Raw genomic sequence first — 19,648 nt, 5'->3', positions numbered from 1 at the left:
TGTCACAGCACATGATCAGAACTCCAGATTTCCAATAGCCTCACATACTCCAGAGTCTAATTATGCAGAAAATCTTCACTGTTGTCACCCTACAATTCTGCTGTGCAAATATAATCCACCTTGCTCATGACATTAGGATAAACTGGGCTGCCCTTTACAGTGGTAACATTTCTAACTGTTGCAGGGAAATAAATGCCCTTATTAAAAAACTATAATAGAATCAGAAGGATATTTGATGCGTTTAGACAATTTTAAAAAGATGTATTACAGCAAAGGTAGACTGAAGGACAGAGGGAAAAGGGGCATCGACCATACACACGACAGCTACTAGCTAGGGTCACTGAAGTCCTTTAGCAGGAGAAATACTAATTGCTCCTCAGTATCCTAAGATGAGCACTGTGCTACAGTAAATCGGGGCTTTTTAGATAGAGGATTGTTCGTTGCCTACTTAACGTTCTTTGGCTTCTGTACAAGAGCTCCATCTTGTGGTTTACTTAGCTCCATTACTTCTGAGAATAACGACATCCTTGGAGGAGACCCATTACAGAAAAAAAATCGATTAAGTAGCACACGGGTATATTATATGTAGGGTAACAAAACCTCTTAAATGGATTATCATATTTATATACGTCAACCAAAACTTCTGGCAGACTTCAGGAGTGAAGCTGCTCGAGCTGTTTGTAACAGCAGCAGAATCCTAAGTTTGACTGGCTTTTAGGCAACTCATTTCTCCAGGCTTGGACTTTTAATTATTTTCCTTTCTGAGACCAAAAGGAGGAAAATTAGAACAGCCAGGATGCAGACACGCAACGTGTTTCCAGTAGTATAACTTGCCTTTTCCACACTGTAAAGATAGAGCAGACATACAACACCCAGCTCTGTATTGGTGGAAATCACTGCCCTGGGCAAAGTTAACCTTTGGAGTGTGAGCAGTGGCTGTATAAGTTACGGCAGTGGATGGGTCACATGTCTGCAACTCAACTCAGTTTTACCCCCAGCATACCTGCCCTTTGCTCAATGCAAGTAGGTCATTATTGGTTTTCTTGCTATCCAATCCAATGGTGAGATACCATAATAGCACCTACTGTAAGCAGCTACATATTTAAACAGTTTTCGGTCTTGTCTTATGCCTGGTGTAACTGTGCCCTGTGCCTGTACCCAAACAATCTTTTTGCTACCATGATGGGATATTTTGGTTCAGTGAAGTTATGCAGCGATCCAGGGGGGAATAAGTTTCCCATGAAGTGGCACTCTGTTTCAAATGATTCAAAAAGGGATTGGACAATTTTTTGGAGGAAAGGTGTTGATGTAGCTACTGAGTCAGGGTCCCCCACTCCCAATCAGAACTTCCTAGACCTTAAATGCTGCAGCCTGCAAGTGGGAAAGGGGCAGGTCACATACCCTGCTCACTCTCCCCTTCAGCATCCATTATCTGCCACTACATGATAGGATGCTGGGCAAGCTGGACTTACAATCTGACCCAGTAAGTGGAAGTTCTTACGGTCTTATGACAAACCAATCCCAATACAAGATCACATAGCTTATTGTAGTCAACCAGACAGATCCTAAGAGGTCTACCTGAATTTTCCTGCCCTTTTTGGAGGCAGAATCCAACCTTTTCCAAGTCCCTGCCTACAAAAGCAAATCTAAACCAGAAAACTACAGTATCCTTACAACAGTGCAACCCCTGTGCCATTTTACTCCTAAACTGCGAAACTAAGACTCAGAAGAAATAACATGGTTTGCCAGAGCTACACACAACTCAGTGGCACAGACAGGACCTAAAAGTAAGTTGTTGGGGCCCCATGCTAACCATGTGGTGAAAGAGAAGGAGGAGCTCTAGGAACGCATCCATGAACTAGCAAGGAAAACTTACTTCCAGACCCATCTCTGACCCTGGGCCCCTCTGAACCTGCCTCTGTGAGGATGTTGGCATTAGCATTATTCTCCATATACATCACATCCGAAGCTGTCTCGCTCTCTTCCTCAGGCTCAGGGTGACTGAAGATCCAGTCCAGTGCACGCTCCAAATTATTATTCTGGCAGTCAAATGAGCAAAACATCAGTCATTAGCACTCTCGCTAGCATTGCAACTGCTGTACACACACTGATCCTTAAGTAAGCGGAGCACGTTCAGTAGCATTTGGTCCGTTTGAGCAACACAAGCTGCCTCTATGAAGATGCATATTCAGCAGGCACTCTGCAAGTCTCCTGACCTCAGTCTATAATTGGATTCATTTAATGCTTAATGATTCCCTGCAGCATCATCAGTACCACACTCACTGAATGATGCCATGCTCAGAGTTGTATCTGGTGTTGCTAGTAATGACAAGGGGCTGCACTATACAGGACATCAGCGTTCATTTACATGCACAGGCTTTTAAAGTCGTATTTGATGCACAACATGGCTCTACTGGTCATATAAATCATTACAAAGTAGTTAGCTGGAGCCAGTGTTAAGTGCATTATTTCTCCCTAGTCCTCCATAAAGAAATGGTTGGGGCTGGGATCACTGTCCAAATAAATGCTTTAAAGTAAATTCAGCTCACACCTTTCTGTCCTTTTGAAAATCAACATGATAGTAATATGTAAACCTTTGTTCAAACAAAAGTTACCCCTTATCCAGTTATGTGCAGGACAGTTACAAAAGCCCCCCAGTTACATATTTTGTTAGTTCAGGTAACCATCTCAATTGCAAGAAGCCTGGGGCAGGAGGGACTGTCCTGTGTTTATACAGAGCCTACAATGGGGGCCTAGCCCATGGCCAGGGGTCCTGGGAACAACTGGAATTAGAAATTATAGGTATATATGAAGAGGCAGGGAACAGAAACAGAAAAAGGAAGAGTGTTTCCTCCAGGACCCAGAATGAGCCCTTTCCTCCCCTTATGGCCAGGGTCCTTTGGCGGCACCAAGACCCCTTGTCCCTAGACAACTGTAGATCACAGACAGGTGACTAGGATTGTAACCCTCCTAAAAACACCCCAGAGGGGGGGAGTTCATAGGGGGGCTCATAAATACTCTCAAGCACCCAACATGAAAAAGCCATGTTTTCCTTACCTTCCCCCTTGGGGTTACATTAAAATGAGCATCCATCCAAAACTTATATGCCCTTCCCTTCCCATCACTTATCTTGGGAGTTAACCTTGCCTCAAGCATGCCATCTCCTTGTTCCTCACCCACTGCCAAATCTGAATTCCTCCATATGCATGCTTCAAAGGTTTCCCTACCTTCACATGCTAAAAAAAAACTTAGAAGTTCTTCCGATAAACCAGGGACTCACTGTTGCCTTTAGTGCCTGAATAGCTACATTCCTCTGGAAGCCCATGGAGACGACAATAGCTACCATCTCTTCTGGAGGTTGGTTATCTAACCCAATGACCCCTAAACCAGCTGCTCCAGTGGCAGCAACTCCTCCAAAACCAGGTATAATGAGCGGCTCGGCAAAGTCTGGAACAGACAAACATTTATCAGTTAACTTTTTTTCTTCGTGGAACCGGCAAAGCCATCAATCAACATGCCAGAGTCAAGAAGAGCCATTGTACTGGCGTGGAATTCATTTCAATGGGCAGAACGCATGCACGATTCTCCCCTGTAGGCCCACCTGGAGCAACTCAGCATAGAGCATGAAACCACTGCAGCCAGGCTGCAAGAGTGTGAACCCACATAATACTGAAGCCAAATGAGCAACCCAGGATCAACCCATAGTTGCCATAAACATGGCTGAATCCCCAGCTCTAGACACATGCAAAGAGCAACAGACCCTCCATGGTTTCCAGCATCAGCTTCTCTATTATTAGCGGCTGGATACTTCTGGTTCAACTGGGGTCTGCTGTGCATTCTCCAGGCAACAGGTGCCCCATAAATGTTCAATTGAATGGGGTTGTGTGTCAGGCTTACAGCAACAGTTTACACCAACATGGCAACAGATTAGGAAAAGGCCAGGTTTGTGTTCCCTGGTTGTTATGGGGACATCGGTTATTTTTTTCCACCAAATTGGCACAATACGTACTGACCCAAGCGAGATGCACAGCAGAACAAAAACCACATCCACACCCTTGAGATTACTGACCTGGTTCTTCCATGTGTGCAATGATCCAGTTGAAAGCCACCTCTGCACCCAAGTTGCCAGTATAATAAACAGCTTTCCGACATGCTTCCAGTGGGAAGCCCATCTCCGCTAGTTGCATCACTGAAGAATCATCGATATCTGGCACTACAAGAAAATATGCTCCAGCATAAAAGGTCAAACCAAGCTTTATCCTATAGGGTGTTGTATATTCTGTCAGATGGCATACATCACTTCCATTGTATTAACACTGCAGTAAACAATGCATTTAAAAAACAAAGTCTGGGCAAAGCACTATACCAGTAATTAGAGATTTACTTGTAAACTTTGATCTTAATAATTTACACACTAGCCTTTATTCTGAGGAGGCACTGTATTTACAGGAACCAGGATCACTCACCACTGATGTGCCAACCCCTCTGGGCCCTTTAATTTCAGGCATTAATGTCAGGGGTGCCTGGAACATCAATTCAGTGAGGAGCACAGTGCTGATACAATAGTTTAATTGTAAATAAAAGTGCAGCTATAACCACTCTCACTAATATAACCTTCCATATAGAAATGACTGTGCTCTTTGGTCATCTTGTCTGCACAGATATTGGTTAACAATTTCCAACCTAGTAAATATTAATCAACACATTACTTAGCTCCCTGTTGTAGACTATGGAGAAACTCCCACTAAGGTCAACAGGAGAAAGACTGGGGTTGTCCAGGGTTGGCTCAAGGTCTCCCACTTAACCTGCTACTTAAGATGTTGAGATTGCTTATACAAGTCCTCCAAACTGGAGTGAATTTCGCCATGTAAGGAAGGCAGTTTGTTGCTCACGCTCCTTAGATACTTGTTCAATATGAATGCCTCACTTATTCCTTGTTGTTGGAGAAGCCTTAACATCAACTTCAACGTGCTTTCCATCTAGCCCTATATATACACCCTATATATACACACACACACACTTGAAAAGCGAATGCAAAGTTTATCCAAATGGCTGCTGATAAGCAGGAATCCTGGTTTTCCCTGATAAACAGTCGCAAATTCTCTGATACGAAAAGTCACAAATTCTCTGATAAAGACCCAAAAATCCATGGTTAAAATGAAAGGCCCCTCACTCCCTCCCCACAAACACCCTGGTCCTGCTGGTGCCCCTCACTCCTCCCTCACAGCCCCCTGGCCCTGCTCATGCCCCTCACCCAGCCCTGGTTTTGTCCCTTGCCCCCTGTCTTCTTTTAAGCGGATGTTAAAAGAAACACAACCCCAAATAGATATATAAATGCACATGGGAAAAAACTCCATGAGTATCTATGCAATGCCCACTCCCTGAACTATACAGCATGTTGATTTCTTTGAACATTTGAAACAGCAACACAAGGTGATAAGCAGAAAAATGAGATACATACGCTCCATGAAATGGTTCATCATGTGATCTGGAAATTGAGAAAGCAAAATAAGGGGAAAAAATGAGTCTACAAGAAGTTCCACATGGGAGGGAGAAAAAGGACCAATCTCATTGTTTGCAAAAGCATTTGATCTCATTATTAACGGCAGCGTACACATGCTGCTGGAAGGACACAAAAGTAACCCACTAAGTTAGCATTCAGCGTCCACAGTACCATAAATTAATAGTGAATGGGTTGATTGCTGACCTTGGCCCATTAAAAAGTGGGAACACCATGACTGCTGTGAATAAAGTTTCACCAAATTGAACAATTTATTTGCTCAAAATATTTTGTATGCACTTAGAAGTAGGCATTTTTAACTGAAAACCTATATAAATCCTATAAACATAAGGCTGGAGGAAGAAAGGTATGGTTAGGCAACAATAACTTTAGGAAGTTTTACTCCTCCCTGTGCAAGTTAAAAGCCAGGAGCAGCTAAAACTTAATTTAGCACTGATATCTTCCCTGAATTGAGATGCCAGGCCAGTAATATTTTTCATCTCCTTCCTAGACCTTCTGAAAACTCCCTTGATCTCCAAAGTTGATACAACAGCCAACCTCTTGACCAATGCTGGGAGTTGAAGCAAAGAGGTTCCAAAGAAACTAGCTACATAGATATGGACAGATTGAGGGATAAAGTCAGGCATAGCTAATATTATGTAGAAAAGTCTAGGTATGGGTTATACATCCTGTCACTAACTACAACTCTCTCCAAGCATCTTTTTGGATGCAGCTTGTTTTTATAGACTACAGAGTCTCAGGCAGAGAAACTGGATCTTTCTGAATATAAATGTGTGCATGGACAGTGCCCAGCACAGTATACACCACAGTCTTATAGACAGGGGCTGGGACAGGGAGAGACCAAAAGAGCTAAAATGAGTCAGTAGCAGCTTTCTGTGGTTTTATTTTCATTGTAAAAACCAGAGCCACAAGCAACTGACAGCTCCAAAGTTAGCCTTCCAAAATGAAAAACACAAGTTTCAAAGAAGCCCAAAACCCCCGAGTAAAGCATCTTCAGAGGGGGAACAAAATTAAAAACACTATTGGCCTGCATGTTTCTGCAGCCTCTAGTCTTATACCAAAATACACACAGGGATTGGTTTTCTTCCATATTTAAAGCACTCACTGCAGTAAAAACACTTGGCTTAATATCCAAGTAAATAAATAATCCAATTACGGAACGAGAACAGCTGCATCGTTCTGGCAACTCATTAAATATTGAAGCATCAGAGCTCAAGCCACCATAAAGAAAATTTCAGTCATCCGTGTCCAAGGTCAGAGGATAACCAAATGACGTTAATACTATAAAGTATTTCACCGTCTCAAAGCAGGGAGAAAGTAAGCTCTAAGGTTCCTGGTACTAACATCTTCTAATAGAAAAGGATTGTTTCAGCATCACGTTGTGTTAAACACGTGTGGTAGTTTGAATGTTACAGCTGAGCTAACCAAGAGCCTGACTGATGTTCTGCTCTACGTTTGTACAGTCCCAGCACAGTAAAGCCTCTGATTAGGATTTTTATGCTCTACTGCAACACAAATAAAAAATTGTAATTCTTGCTGTTTGGAATGAGCAAGCAGAGGATTTCAGACTAGTACAGTGGGAGAGCTGTTCTCTTTAGTAGCGCTCTTCTCCTCTGCATTAACCGCACTCGTGCCATAGATGAAGGCATCCAGTTTGAAGTGTACCACACCTCCTGAAGTACAACCACCACCCATTTTTGGCATCATCCAAGCCAATGGATGGCCTGGGATTGAAGAGCTGAGCAGCCCTTCAAAAAATGGGAGGCTGAGATCCTACAGCAAGAACTCTACTGCACAACTTCAGTATTAAGCTTCTTAGGAGATCAGGACCTTCAAGACACTGATAGGCAAAGATCAGATAGCCTAAAACCATTCAGGCATAGTTACATCAAGGCTAACTTTAAATAATAATTAGCACAACTCTTGCAGGATTAGACATCTGTCCTCCAAACACAAGAAATATCTGGTTAGAGTCCCACTCGGCTTCTGGCACCAACCATGGGTCCCATCATAGCTGGCTGAGATGACATTATTTATTTCGGGCCCTGGACTATTTAAGTACAATGTTTTGATGATACTAAAAAAAGGACCCTGATCTCAAAGGCTGCATCTGGCCTCATGTATCTTCTGGGGCAGGGAGCAGCTTTTCAGGATGCACGTGGACCCCGATCCGTGACGGGAACTTCTAAGGTGCTATTACAATACAAATGATTCTACTACTGATACCAAGGGATACAGGGCAAATGATGGAGTCAGCTGGGAACCTAGCCACTTAATGTCCTAGAGCAGACTTACTTATCTAGGAGTAATTTACTTCTACATGCCTTAAAAAGTTTTAAGCAGGAGTAAGAATACAACCTGCTGCAAAGGTGAAAAATGGGAACTGAAATGTTCATTTATTCTACTGCAAAGAATGTGACCCCCCCAGGTAAAGGCTTCTTAAGAGGTGCTAAGGCAGCAGCCATGGCATGATTTCCAATCAATCGACTGAAGCTGTGGATGGTCTGCACCGCTGAATAATGCGTGAGCACTGGCTTAGCTTGCTACTATATGTACCCTAAATCCAGGTACCAGATCACACTTTGTGTGAACTGCTGGAGCACGGCAGGCAAAACGCACCTTCAAAAGCACCAGTAGAGAAGTGAAGCAAAAGAGACTAACTAGTCTGGCAAAGGAAAGGGGGGCACTTGGAGGGTTCCCGCTGACAGAGGAAAGTACCTTTGGGGTCGTCAGGGATGACAATGGGTGGAGCAATGTCTGGAAGTTCCTCTTCTCCTGGCTGGAGGCCTGTGGCACGGAGGTGATTGATGTCTAGTAGGTCTGGCATGTCTATGGAAACATCTGCACATAGAGAGACAAAGCTTATGAATGCCTTCCAGCATGTTGAATGTCACATGCTGCGGTGAAGGGAACCCGACACAAGCCACAAATATGATTATTTTCCTTGAAGCAGTTAATTGATGGGTCCATCATCTTTGTTATGAAAAATGACTTCTTATTCTGCAAACCAGGGATTCTGTTGAGCTCAACGAGGAAAGGAGAGGCCACTGAATTTTATTACAAATGTGAGACTCAAACCAGGTTTTCACTGAGCTCAACAAAGTACCCACGTCTTTTAGAAGAACCTGAACTGAATGGGGAGGAGGAAGGCATGCGAGAGACATACCAAGCTTCTTGGGTATCCAGTCCAGACCAAAGGTGAACTTCTTTATCTGCACAACCAAGTACTCAGGAAACGAAGCAAAACAAGATGTTCTGGGAAACACAAGAAAGTTAGGTCATCAGGACACAAACTGCAGTGCCTGAGCCATGCTCACACAAATTGTTTCTGGCTTGAAAGAGGTTGGCAGCATTAGATCTCCTGCATTCTCCCAAGCAAAAGTGAATCCCACAAGATCCAGTGCATATTTAAACCACAAAGATTAAGGTTCAGTGGCAATGGTTGCTTTCCTGACATGGAAACTAGTTCAATATTGATCCTTTGTCTTCTTTCTGAACCGCCACAGAAAGATCAACAGGAGTTCTGCAAGAAGTAAGGTGCTGGGATGGGACCCCATGAACTAACCTATACTTACATTCAAGACTCATTCAAACTGTCTTTATGCTGAATGCTGGGAGTTAAATATTCAGTGCTATATGTGGGAACTTACATGAGCAGTTCCTTTAAATAAGAATCACATGACTAAATGCGTAGGGCATTAGGTGGAATGTGCAGCTGATCAAGAGCACAGTAGTATTTTTATTTTTCAAATGGTATTATCTTTAAGGTCAGCAACACTGGCTATCAAGAAATAACCTTTCTACAAGGCATACAACCCCCCCAAAATCTGCGATGACATCTGCTATTAACATCCAAATAAAAGGTCATTCCTCAGGCTAAGCAAATATGACCTATTTATTTACCATTCGGTGGATCATCACAGCCCTCGGTGGGGTAGATTTGTGTTGACCTGCACATTTTATATTATGTGCTCCACCACTATCCCACTCTACCCTCAGCTGCATCACCACCTTTTTCCCATGTGTGTCACATTGGTTTTTAATATGGAACTGCCCACTTACTTAACTCCTGCAGATTTTGCTTGAAGGGCACTGCTCCAGAAGTCATCTACGTTGTTCGGTTCAGAAAAGGCCTGCAGACACGCGCTAAATGGGATCCTGGCACGGACAAGCTCTGGTGGCGGTCTCCTAGCAGCTTCTGCCTCTCTCCTCTTCAGTTCATAGGCAATTAATTCATCTGAGAAATACACAGGATGCTGATGGCAAAATGAACAATGCGCTTCTGATGCATCTTTCATTAGTCTTATTTTTCACAAGCTTTTAAAATCCAAAGCCTTGCTTGGGAAAAATAAACTTTTACATGGATCTGACTCAGTTCAGAGGACATCAAGGCTACATCAGGCTCGTAGCCCAGAATTGTAGTTAGCATGCCTAAATCACAGTGAGGACAGAGCGGTACAAACATGTGGAGACAAACGACTACATTTTTCATGGCAGGATCTTTATTTCCATGCAAACAACTATGCTCTGTTGGCTTCATCAGCTCATTCTGATGCAGCAAACCACTGCTGGTCTATGCCTCCACTGGACCTTTCTTAATTAGTTGCTGTTGGATGGCAGTGTTTATCATGTTGATGCTGGACAGGTAATGAAATACATGGAATACATAACATTATAAATGCTGCTATAGGAATAAGATGCCTTTAAAAAACAAAAACAAAAAGCAGTGCCAGTTACTAAGGAGTATGGCACATTTTCCATCACTTAATCCTCAAATCAGGGTTGAATGGCTTTCTAAAATACTTGCTCCAGTTCAGCTGCTCATTATAGGCCCCATGTGGGGACCAGAGTGGAATTCTATGGTCTGTTTTAATAAGATCAGGCTACGTGATGATAACATCCCCTTCCAGCTTTAAGGTCTATTAAATCTAGGTACTGCAATGGGAAGAGTGGAGACAGAAAAACCAAAACATATTTTACTGACCCAGGATGAGTTTCTCCATTAATGCCCCTTTATTCCCACATCAAGTCTACCCTTCTGGACTTTCCTAACCTTGTCTCAGCCTACCAGACTGATCCAGTAACCTATCACCAGGGATCCAGGTTTTCTCGGATTTAAAAGAAAACAAAAACAAAGCCAATTTTCAGTTTAAAAGAAATAATCCCAAATCCACATTTTGCCACAATTAAAATTAAATACCACTACATGTACCATCTATGTATTGGTAGTGTTTCATTTAAAAACACAGAAAAATGTGGATTTGGGGTTACTTTTTTTTTTTTTTTTTAACTGAAAATTAGGGATTTCTTTGAAATTGGAGAAAAGCAGAATCCCTGCCCATCACTAGTCCAATTCCCACCTTTGGCTCTACCAGTGATCCTAGCCCTGCACCTCCATACATACCCGCAGGCTTGCTCCCACAGGACAACCCCTGTTATAATGGACACAATTGCCACATACCTTTATTCCTTTTAAGATTTGCCTCTGCCATGATATCCATGAAACGCAGCCACTGTGCTTGGTTCAACAGATGACACAAACCATTCATTGTCCTTCCTTTCACTCTCTGTAAGACCTGTCACTAACAACGTAGCACCAGTGCATCTGTACGTATGCTGTGTCCCACCTTCCAGACTCTCAGTTTGTACCTTAAAACCACAAGCGCTTTCCTGTACTTGCAGGCTGCCTAGTCCAGCAGGGGCCCTGATCCCAACTGGGACATTCTAATGTGAAAGCATACTACTCCAAGTAGATGCAAGTGTGCACAGAACATGCCCACCGAAGCGGCAGTGTGGAGCCAGCACCACTGCTACAGAGCCAGGCTGAGGCCATGCTCCATGTCCCAGGCTGCAGCCCGGATCAGACTTGCAGGTGTGGAGCAAGGGTAAGTGATATGGGGAGGGGTGGCTGGGGAAGAAGGATGGAGGCTGTGGAAGTGAAGAAGTGATGTGGGGGGAGATGGGGGAAGGGGGTCAGGGATGGGAAGAAGCAGGGGGTGCAGAGGTGGCGGGGGTCCAGGCAGCAGCTGACCCCATGGTTGGGGTCAGGGTTGGAGCCACAGCAGCTGCCTCCCTGCCCCTTTCCCCGGCCTCATACTCAATTCCAAGATAAGGGGCTTCTCTCGTCTCCATGTTAAAACTGAGGGGGACGACGACCTCATCTTGGAATCAGAGTAAATCTGGCATTTCTCAATGATAAAACCCATTTGTTTTATTCTCCTAGGAGGCAAATTAAAACAGGTTTCAACAGATCAGCCAACCTGAGCTCTGGATGCCTCTTCCTATTGGGGCACTCCCCCCAGGCACTGGAAATACTCAACCATATTTGACTCCTGGTTTTACCTCTGTTGCTTCCAACACACCCAGGGGCATGATGTTACATCCACCTTCATCTGTTCCCGATTGCTGGTTTTAGAAAGGCGGCAGCCACCAGCTGCCCCCAGCATGTTTCAGTCCTTACCTTTGTTTGTTGCTGCCTCCATAGCCACCGGCAGTTGCATGATATAGTCAACCCTCTCTGTGTACCGGACTTTCCGGGACTGGCAGCACTGCGTACGTTCTTCCACCAGGAACCGAAAAACATCGCTGGGGTTTTCCGAACCAACAGGGTTTCTCTGAAGGGAAGAGTTGATCCAATCACTTGAGCACAGTGACAGTAAATCCACATTTTTAGAGTCCAGGGGAGCTAGCTGTTTAAGAGTCATCATCCCTGTCCCATGACCTCGCATCTGAAGACACCCCCCACTTGCATGGAACCCGCTGAGATGCTGCGGTCCGGGAGGCTTCCCATGGACAAAAGTGTCTGCCCGCTCAGAGCAACTTACAGGATGGGAACCCACCTCTAGACAGGATTTACTGAATGAACAGAAGGGCCAGGAAGGCGGCAGCTTATCAAAGCGAGGGCTCTATTATGGGCTATGGAAAATCCTTTGCACCAGTGTCAAAACAGTAGCAACTTCTTGTCAATTATCCAGCCGAGAGTACCTTAGAAATAATACACCTCCTCTCCGCTCATGTTAATTGTCTGTTATCAGGCTTGCACAGAAAGATAGCTATAAATGAGGCCTGTAATCAGTGCATGGGATTTGGATCAGAATAACTTCATCCAGAGTGTAGCACGTGAATGAGCCCCCTTAATGCATATGAGGGAAGGCAGAGAATTGGTTGTCTTCTCTGTAAATCTCCCACTTCACTGCCTCCCGGACAGAATTAGCGTTCACAATATTGACTCTTTTGCAGTGCGCTAGATTGTAGCTCAATGGCAGTGACATTTTATGTTCAAATAATCTGCTACTAAACTGACATAGTGCTTTCAGCCTGGCAGTTCTTCCTGCTGTAATGATTCGATAGCATGCACCAGGGATTTGGAAGGGAGCTGGGCATGGTGATTTACTTGCTTCAGAAGAGGATGCAAAGGTGGAACAACAACAACATCTGGTCCATTTAATATTCACAGGCAGCCTTGGCCGTTGTAAATATATGGACATGTAATTCTACACTGAGTAACAGCTGAAAGAGAGAATCACATTTGTTTATAACACTTACAGCTTGTTAAATGATGCTTAACCTGCTTATACCTAATGAGGCTGTACTGACATTTTTGGCTGGGTGACTGCATGAGACAGTAAAGATGGGGGAAAATGTCTTGGTTTAGAAACCAATGCAGTTAAAATTGGTACAGTTCGCTCAAGTAGCCAAGGCCTTGAATAGTATGTTAAGATACACTCAGACCACATCATGACCCAATTCTCATCCCCTAACAGAAGAAGAGATCAACAGAAGAAATAATAAGCACACTCTCACCTCTACAAGATTTATAAGGTGCAGGAAAAGCTCCTGTGCGTCTTGCTGTCTATTGGAGGAAAATTCAGGGTGCCCCTTACTTATCAAAGCCTTAAACATTCGAGGAGAAATCCCGTTGTGCTGAGGCTAAAAACAAGTGAAAGAAATGTTTTTCAGAAGCATTGCTTCACGTTGCTCAGAATTACACACTGGCTTGCGACGGGTCAAGTTAAGTTGCAAAGAGTCACGGGAAATAAGCCGTCACAGCAAGCAATTCACAATTCACTGTCCAGAAACTTGACTGACACAGAACATAAGCTGACTAAGAGCGCTCTGTATCTTTTTAGGACATCAAAGCACTTGAATTTAAACCACTGAAAAAGATCCAGAAATAAGCAGTAGACGCCAGCCCTGCCTTACAACCTTTGCTCTGCCGGGCTGAGCCCCTGGAGAGCTGCTCTAAGTTGTCTTGTAGCCGTGCTACAAGAAGCAACACGTGGAAGGTGTAAATGCACCTTGTGCCCCGCTGAATTGCGTGCTCAGTCACCTGCGTACACGCCAGCTGCCCTGCCCTGCATGGTGGACAACCAGACTGGCTGCAGCAAGGACTATTTGTAGCAAGTTGTCACAGTTCACACTGTGTGATATGAAAAGTGCATCAGCACCCAAAGGGATTGTGTACCCTGCATTTTTGTGCTGAGTTATGTGGGGTGCATGGGGAGAGGAGCACAACAACCCCCTTTTTCTGGCTTCGAGAATCTGTAGCAGTCATGACCGGGCACAAGAGAGCAAAAATAAGTACAAAAGAGTACAAAAATAAGTACGTTCCCAGGGAATCCTCTATTCCCTGATTTTCTAATGTTTCAGTAAAGGATTGTCTGGAAGAAGACATGGCTGCAACCTACCAGCTCACCAGGCCTTTTCCCAATGCATATAGATATTTGATAATGTTGATTATCAAATTACTTCTTTGATCAACTGGGGGTTGTCTTTGGATACCAAAATACTCCAACTTACACCTCCAATTCGGGTCTTGGCTTTGCTGTGTCAGCAATATTAGAGAGGTAGTAGCACCAGTTAAGTTAAGGCTGTACCTGGATTTCTCTTAAAACTAATGAAAAAGACTATAAACACAGTTTCTTGGGTATACAGCAATATTTTAAAAATGATTCACATAATTCGTAAATGACTGATTTTTTACAGCATGTTGCAGAGAAAACATAGTTGGAGATGTACAATGACTGGTTTTAGCAGAGCCATATCACTACATTTTGTCTAGCACCTGTCATTTCCTTCTTCCTCCAATAACTAAAGTACTTTAAAATATTTAGCTTTTACAACACTTTGAAAATCAAATCTTCAACCAAGAACTGTTCTTTGGGCAAAATTTCCCGAAGGCAGCCCTTGTCAAATGCAAGGAAAGAACAACTGGAAGCCCAGCACAAATCCTCAGGAGTCTGTCAAGGAAGGACTTTAACTCGCTGTATACAAGCGCTGCTCAAATCTGTGACTGCAGCATTCAATCCTGAGCCAGTTACTCTGATACCAGCCAGCCTGCAAATACTATGGCTTGCAACAGACCCCTCCCAGCCCTGATGTACACGTTATGTCCCCTGGCCTGAACCACATTGTTGTCATGATAAAAGATGGATCTCACTTTTTAAATATTGTTTCACCAATGGGACAGTGGGCTCTAGACACTAGCTTACATCCATCCCAAGTGGGTTATAACAGTTTTGGAAGAGTCAGAAGCTAGGGGTGGCCAAAGTGTGACAAGTGCCACGTGCAGAGGCTGCCCGTGCCACATGGCTGATCAGAGAGGGGAGAGGCAGAACAGCAGCAGATAGGGCAGGAAGCAGAAGGCAGAGCAAGAGGTCAGGCAGGGAGCAGAGAGCAAAGTAGTTAGCAGAGAGCAAAGCTGCAGATTGGGCAGAGGAAGGGGATCAGGGTGGCACTCAGGGAGGGTGTGGGACTAATTTGTGGCAGACCTGCCAAAAAAGTTGGCCCCCACTGCTTTAAATTATGGGCATGCACAACAGCTCCAGCAGCAACAAGAACATTACTGTGTTGACACGATGCAACGTTTTGCCAGAATCTCAGGAACTCCTTGCTCAAGTGATTTCAAATTTGCCCCACAAACCCAACCATGGGACTCCATACTGTACAGCAATTTTCAAGGCCATCCAAGCCAGGATGGGTATTTTAGAGCACTTAGAAAACTTAACTGTAGAGCGGCAAACCCATTCCCATCATCTCTGTAGTGGTGTTAGCCCCAAAGTATGAAAACAGAAGTGGCATGAAATACAATGCACATAAACCACATTTTTAATAAAGGAAGCTTTCACTCAGGAGGCCTAATTCTGATCTCTGTTTCATTAATGTAAGCCAGAACTAATCTCCACTTAGATCCATGGAAATCAACAGCAGGCTCTCAGTTGTTAAGGCTTGTTCAGCTGCTGGCAGTATGGCTGTGAGACTGTCATGCTGAGCTGCTCTTTAAGAACTTCTGTAAACATCCAGAGACTTGATAGTGATGGGATGAGTAGATGTGCTGGGGCTTTCTGAATTCTGGGTTATAGCATATCAGTGACCTTAACCGCCCTGCATCAAAGGGGGAGGGGAGATTCAAAACTGGAACTTGGGCTACTGTACACCCAGCACTCTTCTCAGCCAGAAGCAAGCACCCTGCCTGGCAGCCGCCGGGCTCACCCAGATTATTAAGGCACTGGATTTGGAACTGAGCCCTGTTTCCATTTAAATGCACCTTTGATTCAACTATTTGAGCAGGAACAACAGCAATGTGCAATGCACAGCGCTCTCCAAATGAGGATCGCACACATACAGAAAGTCCTTTCCTCCGTGAGGGCAGCTTGATCAACGTGATCCAAAAAACAAGAATAGTAGCAATGTCCTGAATTAAAAAAAAAATGCAATCAGCTCCTAGCTGGTGACCCATGGGGACTTGGAGCCTCACTTCATTTTTACAATCAAGCGCCGCTCTTCCTATACTGTTTTATTGTGATGGAAAGAAGATTTTAGCACCACAGAACTGGGCATATATATAGAAGCCTGAGCATACTTTCCTTATCAGCAGTTGCAAGACAGTTTAGCTAAATATAGACTAAACTGGACCACTGAAGGTCTCACATGAGTGCCTTGACAGGCGGCACCCACTGACATCAGTAAGGGATGGATTCCCAAAGTCCTGGGCTGTTAAAGAATCATTTGCACTTGGCAAAAAGTGTGAAGTGAACACAAAACAAGCTTCATGTCACCCCCTGCCCGCCCCAAGCAACACAACACTTAAAAGGTGCGGCTGAAAATCCCAACACGTGCTACAAAAAACTCTGGAGAGTACAATGTGCACTGTGCTATACTTGCATTTTTCCAAAAATCTCCCACCACTGCAATGTTATCCAGACAGCTCCACCAGACAGAGGGACGGTGGAAAATGTCCACCCTGGCATTTTCAGAATAGCACGAAAGATTCGAGCGGGTGAAAAACATTCCACCCCTGACACCACGTTTCGAGTTGCTGTGGCAAGAAGACAAGTGCGGTGTGCAAAAAACTACAATGTTACTTAAGCTAACTTATGAGCAATGCTACATATTCTTGTGGTGACAGTAGATGGAGCCCTTCCCTTAGTGCAGGGCTGTCCAAATTTTAAGTGGCTGGGGGCAACATGTTGGAGAGGCCACAGGGCTGTATACCACGTGCGCACAGGACCCCCCCTTCCTGGCATCATGCGTTTGGGCAAGCTCACCTTCACCCTGCGGTGTGCACAATGCCCTGCCTCACTTTGGCTGCCCAGCTGCAGGTCCCTGCACTGCATGGGCACTCCAGATGGCCAGCTCCTCTGGTGCTGCTGGTCGCACCATACTGTCCTGCCCTGCCCCCTGTGATGAAGACATCAAGCAGAAGCTGGAGGAAGGAGCAGGACACCACGGCTGCTGCAAAGCAGTTCATCAATGTACTTGCTCAGGATTGGAGCATCTGAATAGGAGCGGGGGTGATCGTGGCTGTCACAGCTGGGCCACATCTGCCATGGGGCAGACACTGCTAGTCACTATCAACACGAATCCGAAGAGAGTCTCCTAAAAGCCTTTCCCTTCATTTCTCAGCCTTTGTGACGTATTCATCTTAGCTCTTAACTTTGCAGGAAACACGAGCAAGGTTCGGCAGAATTTCTATAACCCGAGTCAACCACGGCGCAAAGCTGCTCGTTCAGAGGAAGCATCCGCGGAAGCAGGGGTACAGAACACGCAGGCGGCTCCCGCATCCCCGAGACTCCATCTTTGTCTAAAAATCGGTTCACTGCAAAAGTCCCTCCCCGACAGTCTCGTTTCAGGAGGGAGAAATCTTTGCATCAAGAACGTAGGGCGCACGAGGGCACAGGAAATGCAGGTTTCCATGGCAACTGTCACTCGGCTCCTGTGACACAAGTGTGTCCCGCTTCTCTTGTTCCTAAAAATACATCTGGGAATTCATCAGACGTGCCTCTTCCAAGGAGGCAAGTTCCTCTCCGGATACAGTATCCACAATGCTCATTGCAAGTTGACCTTTCGTTTCTAAACATCCCAACCTCCGGGGCATCGGGTTTGGGTCCCTGTGCTGGGCTGGGCTGGGGGTAACAAAAGTCGGCACAGACACAGACAAGCCAGAGCCAAAGGCAACCATTATGCCAAAGTAAACTGTGTATACAGGAGCACAAATACAAAGCCGTCACGTGTGCGTGGCCAGACAGCAGCTGCACTTCCATGACAACTAACAGATTACTTCCAGGACACAAAAGACTCTCCCAAGGATTCCCGGTAGCACTGAACTGAAAGGTGAGGAACCCCAGTTAATGATACTCTTGCTCTCTCAAGGCAGAGGAAAGATGAGCTGCAAAAGAGCAGCCCGGGGAGGAGAGGAGACTGCATTGCCTATAGCCAGGGCTTCAGAAGTAGCAGCCGGTAATGTCCAGAGCACAGCGAGCTGAAAGGGGGCACAAGTTTGCCATGGAGCAGCTGACATGCAGTAATTGTCTGTGAGTCCATTTTCAATCCACAATAAGTGAAAGCTAAGCCAGAGCAGTCTTTGATGAAACAGGGCCAAATTACCATGACTTAGCTTTTACTTACCATAGGATAAGAATGGGCACATAGAAAGCTACTGCAGGTCAGCTGCTCTGTGCTAAGTTTGCCGCCTCTTTTTTAGGTCCCTGTGATTTCTCTGCTTGTTCAGACCCTAAGAGAATGGGGTAGTTAACATGCCCCCAAGCCTGATCCCCAAATCTTAGTTCAGCACCAGATTTGGAGCTAAATTTCGAAGACTAGACCTATGGCCCAAAGCACACCGAACGGATCCAGATCATGCTGGGACAAAAAGTGTTAAACCTGGAAATGCATCTCCACCACTCCCACAATAACTACATCCCACAACAGAACCATTATTTTTCCTGGATCTTACATCCGCAACCTCCAGTGTAATACATCTCATTCATTGCACTAAATGCCCTGATGGAAAATATGTACAAGAAAACAAACAACTGCGTACCAGAATGAACACACACCGAAAATCTATCAAAGGCAAAAATACTCAATTACCTGTGAGGGTACACCTCTCACAAGACAACTACTCTCTCTCCAATCCTCAAAGGGAATTTACAGAACACTTTTCATAGACGAACCTATGAACTTCACTTCTTCAACCTACTGGATACAAAAAATCATGGACTAAATACAGGCATTGGATTTATGGCACATTATAACCTGCCTGCCATCTGATAACCGCAGACCTGCATTTTTCATATTGGCTTCTGTTCTACCCAGGACAGCACACAAAGCACCAGCAAACTCTCCCTATGCCTGAAGAAGGGTGTTTGTGCCCAAAAGCTTGCAAAGAACACATTTTTCCAAGTATTTAGTTGGTCTAATAAAAGATATTACATCTACCCAAAGAACCTTGTCTGCCTATGTTCTTAAACCGACATGGCTACAGCCAACAACCCTAAAGTCACCAACAAGAGTCAAAAAGCCCCCCACATTCTTCCCCCACAAATTGAACACGGAGCTTTAAACCTGAATGTCATCATCCAGGGTCCCTTTATAGAACAAAGGGCAACTATAGCATGTTGTGCAAGACCCCAGTGCTCACAAAGCAACTCCATTCAGGGCAGAAGGGCTTCAGAGACTGCCTGGGAGACAATTGCTGATGGCAGCCCAGCTTGAATTACTCCTTAGCTGTTAATAACCCACTTGGGATGGATGTTATAACCTGCTTGATTATAGACTGTCTATTTAATTAGATAGACAGTCTAAAATATCAGGTAGACAATTGCTGATGCCAGCCCAGCTTGAATT

The 19,648-nt window shown here is 44.7% G+C and overlaps 1 protein-coding gene across 1 annotated transcript in view; it reads right to left on the bottom strand.

The window, feature by feature from the left end:
- USP13 (ubiquitin specific peptidase 13 (isopeptidase T-3)) overlaps positions 1 to 19,648 on the bottom strand; it is a 71,625-nt gene that overhangs the window by 5,524 nt on the left and 46,453 nt on the right. The window contains exons 11-19 of the mRNA XM_019532767.1: positions 13,325 to 13,450; positions 11,982 to 12,135; positions 9,584 to 9,758; positions 8,688 to 8,776; positions 8,240 to 8,362; positions 5,462 to 5,488; positions 4,070 to 4,213; positions 3,281 to 3,447; positions 1,877 to 2,039 (exon numbers count right to left, since the gene is read on the bottom strand). Of these exons, the coding sequence (XP_019388312.1) occupies positions 1,877 to 2,039; positions 3,281 to 3,447; positions 4,070 to 4,213; positions 5,462 to 5,488; positions 8,240 to 8,362; positions 8,688 to 8,776; positions 9,584 to 9,758; positions 11,982 to 12,135; positions 13,325 to 13,450 (1,168 nt within the window). The remainder of the gene's footprint in view (positions 1 to 1,876; positions 2,040 to 3,280; positions 3,448 to 4,069; positions 4,214 to 5,461; positions 5,489 to 8,239; positions 8,363 to 8,687; positions 8,777 to 9,583; positions 9,759 to 11,981; positions 12,136 to 13,324; positions 13,451 to 19,648) is intronic.

The sequence above is a fragment of the Crocodylus porosus genome, unplaced genomic scaffold, assembly GCF_001723895.1.
Source record: "Crocodylus porosus isolate Cpor-Errol unplaced genomic scaffold, CroPor_comp1, whole genome shotgun sequence".
NCBI lineage: Eukaryota > Metazoa > Chordata > Crocodylia > Crocodylidae > Crocodylus > Crocodylus porosus.
This window is presented reverse-complemented; position numbering and strand designations above follow the sequence as displayed.